Genomic DNA, 7,052 nt, shown 5'->3' on the forward strand with positions numbered 1-7,052 from the left:
AACTGAACAAGGGAGGCCAGAGGCAAGATTTGAATTCAAAACCTCAGAACTGTGAGGCAGACATGTGAACGACTAGGCCGCCGTGCTGCTTTTTCCCCTCTAATCTATCCAAATAAATGTCACCTTCATTTGCCTAATTCAGTGATCCCCAACCAGTGTGCCGTGAGAGATCATCAGGTGTGCTTCAGGCAATTCTATAATTGCACTTAATTGGTTTCGCAAATATTTTACAGAGAATTATTATTATTTTTTTTAAATCTTTGTTCATGCCATGCAGCAACAGATAGTGACGTACAGATCAATTAAACTTCCACAATGTGGCAGAAGGTAATTTTTCCCACCGATTTTCAAAACTCATGGTGCGTTGTACTCAGGTTGAAGGGGTGATTCCAACCAGACTCAGCATTTTGGGGAAATCTTAAGTCACATTGCTATTTGAAGCACTTTCTTCCCTATGCATTATGTTCGGACGCACAGGGTTCAATTATTGCCATTTGAATAGGAAATGCGTGCCCCCTTTGTGGAGTAGCCCTCTGTAGAAGAGATGGCTTTTCAAAGCACAAGTTAATAAGAGCCCACTTTAACTTATCAATACCACATTGGCATCGATACGGTGTTTCGACACACCACAATGAAAGGAAGCGTTTCTTTACAAACGAACTTAACAGTCAACCTCCTCTCAGCTTGCGACTCGAAGGGGGAAATCAGTTCATCTCTCACCTGTTTGAAGTCGACCACAAAGGTGACGAGGGTGCCGTCTCCTTGCTTGAACTCCACCGATATGGCGTCTCTCTCGCTGTCCGCCTCCAGGACCTCCTCGGTCACCATCCCGTCGGCGAGCCGGACCCGAACCCTCAGCTCGGAGCCCAGTCCCAGGGCGCAGGCGATTAGCAGCGGCAACAGCAGCAGAAGCCGAACCTTGGCGGCGCTCGCACACATCCCCGAACACGCAGAAGCCAACCCAAAGCCAGGAAGAGTCGAGGCGTCATCCAAATGTATGCGTTCATATCGAAAGTCTTCTCCTCACATTTTTTTTTTTTTTTTCAAAAGGCGCTCAATCACCGCGCTTCACTTCTTGTGACGACTTCCCCCTTTCCATTGAGAGGCTTTCTGTTCCGATAAAAGCAGTTCACCGGTCCAATGGTAGCACGTTGTTGCTATTCCGTGTTGACGGAGCACAACTTTTCCACGCGTGGAGCCGAGGAGCTCCACACTGCAAACTTTTAGCGTGCGTGAGTGCGTGCTGGTCGTAAACTCTTGGAACCGCACACACGCACACACACTGGCCTAGCTGCCCATCCCCCTAAAGAAGAAGGAGGCCTCTCATGTGATCCTCCTTATGCACTCTCAACTAATAATACTCCTCTACTGAACACTCTTCTTTCCCCCCACCCCTATACTGTATACAAGTGGTTCTCCAATTTTTTTTTTACACCAAGTACCACCTCAAAAAGTACAACCATGATAACCAACATTAAAATACAGGAGCGTAGATCCAAAGGTTTTATTCCTAAAAAAAAAGCTGCCTGCGTAAATAAGGATGCATGTTTGCCTCATAAAAGTGAAATAAAAAAAAGTTTGACCTCAATAAATGTTTGAAAACAAACAGTTCTAAAAGTTTGAATGCAAATGCATTGTGCTAAAAAGTTAAATACAACTGACCTGTACTTAACAAATGTACTGTATTGGATTAAAATAAAGTTGAAGTACATTTTGAACATCTAATTCAGTGTGTTTTTCGCATACAATTAGACGAGAGAGACCTCGTACCACTAGTGGTACCACAGTTTTAGAATATCCGCTGTATACGGTCCACACCTGTTGGAATTTGCAACGCTTGAAGGTAATTAAATGCAAGGAAATGAGGAAGGGAAAAATACAAAACATCTTACCAAAAATAGATTGGAGTCCTTTCACAATTGGAGGACAATTTAGCCACCAATATTTTTTAAAAACAGACCATCCATACACCCAGCCAATCGCAGGGCACACACGAAGAAACAGCCATTCACATTCACAGCCCAGACAATTTAGAGTCTTCAATTAACCTACCATTGATGTTTTTGGAACGTACGTGTAAAGAACACGTACGTGTAAAGAAACCGCAGTACCTGGAAAAACAAAAAGAAACTCTAAATAATAAAAAAAAGAAAATCTTTGATTTTTTTCCCCTGATAATATAACTAGGTTGCATTGTTTTGAGTCCATTACGGCTGGAAACAGTGGAAAATATGAAAAATAGAAGAGAGGACTTTTTTTGATGATATCATTTCTGCTGAGTCATGTAGTTCACTTTCCCCCCCTCTCAATCGTAAAGTATGCTGATAGACAAAACTTCAAAATATAATTTCTACAATTTAAATATGTCTGTGATAAAATAAAATGTTTGAACAAATAAAAGCAAGATTATAGCAACAAAATCATAATACAAAGCTATTTTAAAACGTATTTTATCTGATTTGAGATGTAAATTGGTCTTCAAAAAGGAAGGACAAGAGAAATTTTTACAAAGCTATTTGATATTTCAAAGCATATCACTTTTATTACAGCTGCACTTACATTTTGTCTCAGGACAACTATAATTTACACCACCATAAATTTGCCTTGATCAGGTGCTCCTCACAAGATTTCCGACAGAGGAGTGCAAAGAATAATCAGAAGAGCTGTCTAAGAGCCAAGGACTACTTGTGGAGAACTTCAAAAAGTCCTGGAATTAGCAGATACTCTTCTCACAAGGAAACCAGTGAGTAATGTACTCCGCCACCATGGCCCCACACACTCACCACGCAAGACCCCATTGCTGAAAAAAAAGCATGTCAAAGCTCGTTTAAATTTTCCTGAACAACATTTGCACAAGCCAGTTAAATACTGGGAGCATATAGTCTGGTCAGATGAGTGCAAAATTGAAATCTTTGGATGCCATAATGCACAACACGTTTGGAGGAGAAATGGCACTGCACATCACCCTGAAAACACGATACCAACAGTGAAGTTCGGAGGTGGGAACATGATGGTGTGGGGCTGCTTTTCAGCAAATGGTACTGGTAAACTTCACATTATTGAAGGAAGGATGAATGGGCAAATGTACCGAGACATTCTTGAGAAAAATCTGCTGCCATCTACGAGGATGATGAAAATGAACCCACGGTGGACATTTCAGCAGGATAATGATCCAAAACATTCTGCCAAGGAAACTCTCAATTGACTTCAAAGAAAAAAAATAAAGCTGGTAGAATGGCCAAGCCAATCACCTGACTTGAATCCAATCGAAAATCTATGGAAAGAACTCCATAAAGAAGCCCACGGAACCTTCAAGATTTGAAGACTGCTTGTGTGGAGGAATGGGCCGAAACCACAGGACCTCAAATTTTCAGGTCAATAGCACCTTGGGAAATATATTTAATGAGAAAAATGGTGGTGTGTTAAGTACTTATTTCAGCCGCTACAAATGTCAATTTACCACATTTTAATCATCCACAACCAATGTACATGTCCAAATCAAATACATTTAAAGGAAATTTTTCAGTGTGGAATGATGTATTGAGTTTTCTTTTCCTACCAAAAAATAAAAAGCAAAAAATCTAGATTTCCTGCTGAGGCCATGTTGCTAAGCAGGATTCATCAGTCTCAATCCTAACTACCCATAAACTAATGGTGAAACTATTATATGTACACTTATTATTTTTGATCATGATTAATATTGATTATGGAGTTTACAAATTAATCATTACAGTTAGCGTGAGCAAAGAAACACAGCACTATTTGCTAGATTTAGTGGGGCACTTCCTCCCTAGCCCCAATCAATAGAGCTATGTCAATATTAGATAAAATCAGTAGGAAAAAAATAAAATTGAATAGAAAAATACACAAATTCTACTTTTATGACGTTTTGTGGTTTAATTTTAAACATCTGAACATATTTTGGCAATTTTAAACATGGACGTCTGCAGTGGTGTAGTACTACACTGCATCATACTGAGAAGTTTTCCAATATCATAATCCATCTTCCTCACCTTCCTTAAAATCAAAATGATACAAAAATCTCCTTGACATCTTTGAACACCATTTCTTTTTAATGCATGAGATAAGATGCACAATCTTACATCATCACTATGTGCTTACTTTTGATGTTTAACAACTACTACCTGTATATTGGTTTCATTTTCAATGAAAGCCATCAGAAAATAGTGCATATATAGTCACACATTTAACCAGTTTCCATTATCTTTCATTTAAAATGAGTCAATTTAAGAGCTCGTATCAAGAATGTAATTATGTCTTTGTGGTGTATTTTGCCTAACCTCAGATGCGAGCTACCAAAGAAGAAAAAACAACAACTTGTAATCTGAATGTAGATCTGTGAGCCACACTACATTGACGCTTGATTGCAAAAAAAAAAAAAAAAAACGTCATCCTAGCAGTGAACCATCCGAGGTCTTTATCTTTCTCTACAAACGCTCAGCATTCTGGGTGGGCCGAGACCCCAGAGCCAATGACCCCGAATGTGCCAGTACTTGAGTGCGGCGCAGACTGCGAGACTTGGTTGCTCCAGTGAAGGAGAAAGCAAACAGAGAGGCCATCAGGCAGGGCAAACAAAGTTTTAAGCCGGGGCCTGCCCTGGACAACCAAACTGGGGGCCGAACTGGCTGAAGGAGACAAACATAGAAAACAAAAACTCTTTAGAGACAAAATGTAGTCATTGAGAATTGTCCACACAGAGCCTCAAAATAGTGGAACAAAAGTTACAGCTACAGACCACAACCTTTGGCCATGAAAACGCTGCTTTAACGGCAAGCGCTAAACTAACTTGGCAACTCCTAAATTTACGACCCCAATTCCAATGAAGTTGGTACGTTGTGTTAAACATAAATAAAAACAGAATAAAATGATTTGCAAATCATGTTTGACCTATATTTTATTGAATACACTACAAAGACAAGATATTTAATGTTCAAACTAATAAACGATTGTTTTTAGCAAATAATCATTAACTTAGAATTTTATGGCTGTAACACGTTCCAAAAAAGCTGGGCCAGGGTCATGTTTACCACTGTGTTACATCACCTTTTAGCGCACAACCTTTAGCCATTAAAAAAATAACTATTTCCTGGACAGGCTTTGTTTGAAGTCAGGTTATTTAATGTCATACAAGTAGAAAAACAAGTGAACCATGATTAAGATAAAAACAATGTTAAAATGAAAGCTGCAAGCAGCGAATAACGGGCCGTCGTATACCCTTTTTCTTTGCGAATCCTCAAAAAGATGATCAAACTTTGACGCCACATTAAACATCATAGGAAAAAAAGCTTTGTTTTTTTTCACGGAATGCTTCTTACTTTCAAAAATAAAATATTGTCTGTTTAAAATTCAAAACAGGTATAGATTTCTGCACAAAATTAACCACACATGAGGACCCCACCCAATCAATCGAGGGGCTGGATCGGGTCTAGGGGTCCACTGAGAGCAGCCCGGTGGACGGGACACGTCCCACACCGAGGGACCCAGGGCGGCCCCGCCGGCCCCGCCAAGGCACCCTGACAACTGGCCGCAAGGACCCAATGCAAGAATCTCTCCTAGAATGTTCTGAATGCTTGTTTAAATGCCACATGATTAACCAACATTCAATTCCCCACTCCTTATCACACACACTTATTTTTCCAACTTTGGAAATTCTGCAGTATAATGATGTTGTCAGGCTCCAGCCTTCACCATTGAATTAATTCTCAACATTTAGTGTTAACTGGTTGCGTCATTTTAAAATCCCACACACAATTTGGTCCAAAGTGCAACACTGTAGCCACATGAGTGAGGCTTGCAAGTGACACATAGCAAAGACAGACACAAGCCATAGTGTAAGCATGTGTTGATGATTAACTCGCAATCACGTCTTTGTTTACCATTTACACACACGCATGCGAGAACACACACACACACACACACGTTGTTAATAAGTGTGGCTAAACATTGCCTCACCCCACTGGTCTTTTTTCATGCACCAGTATGTACTGTATATGTACTGACTTTTTGTATTGAGGTACTATAAGAGCGCAGTATTAGGAGACATGCTTTAAAATTAATTTAAACTGTATGTTATTAGTAGACATTTAATGAGATTTTTTTTGTAAAACCATTTTCGTCCATTTTTGTTGTTTTGTCAGGATTTGGGGTTTTCGGACAAGCATGTATTTTTTTCAGGGTGCTGTGATGCCCTCTTTTTCTGGGGCCAGGATGTAAATTCACACCCACATCTGAATGTGGAAAAAAAGATAAAAGATAATCAAAACATTTTCACTCATTGAGGCAGCCACTTCATACACTACACTGTGTGTATGTCGCACATGAACACGTCACCAAACTCAAATACCACCCCCGAGTAATCAAGTACCGTATGTCCAGTATTTCAAAACATTTAATCTAGGTCAGATTGGTCTGGATAGGATTAAATCTACAAACTGATTATTTCAAACTAGGATATGTGATCCTGATCCTAATAAAATTGGGATATAGATTTGGTCATGCAATCCTATGCAAAATTCCTACCAAATGCTGTTCTTGGGTATTTTAAAATTCCAATGTGAAGATTAGGATCGTTTTGATGCGCTAAAGATCAGGTTTATCCTGCTCCCACTGAAAGTGTGGATTCAAGGTGGATGCAGGGTCATAATAGGTTTGGAATTTACATTATAGATATTTATTATTTTGTTTTGACATTTGTTACTAAAATTCAGTTAGTTTTAATTTGTCCTTAGATATTGTTATTTTTAAAAACATTTTTAATGCTTCATTTTAGTTTAGTCGAATTAGTTTTAATATTCGTCTTAGTTTTTCTCAATACTGATTCTTTGTCAGGTGCAAGATAAAAAAAGGCCACAATAAGAATTGTCAAGTAAAAATTCAACAGAAAATGTAACAATTTGACCTCCCATTTTCCGTAAATGGTGAAATACAATATAATTAAAATGTACTCAAAAAGGTCATGTATAGTTTGACACAGACAAAAGTAAAGGACAGTGTCGCTATAAATATATTTGGTTTTACAGGCGGCACGGTGG

General features: G+C 39.0%; 1 protein-coding gene across 1 annotated transcript in view; it reads right to left on the minus strand.

Annotated features, from left to right (window-relative positions):
* Nucleotides 1-1,350, minus strand: part of oafa (OAF homolog a (Drosophila)) — a 28,354-nt gene extending 27,004 nt beyond the window's left edge. Inside the window, exon 1 of the mRNA XM_061682536.1 lies at nucleotides 721-1,350. Within this exon, the coding sequence (XP_061538520.1) occupies nucleotides 721-939 (219 nt within the window). The 5' untranslated portion in view covers nucleotides 940-1,350. The remainder of the gene's footprint in view (nucleotides 1-720) is intronic.
* Between the last annotated feature and the right edge of the window lie 5,702 nt (nucleotides 1,351-7,052).

This window comes from Phycodurus eques, chromosome 7 (assembly GCF_024500275.1).
Source record: "Phycodurus eques isolate BA_2022a chromosome 7, UOR_Pequ_1.1, whole genome shotgun sequence".
Lineage (NCBI taxonomy): Eukaryota > Metazoa > Chordata > Actinopteri > Syngnathiformes > Syngnathidae > Phycodurus > Phycodurus eques.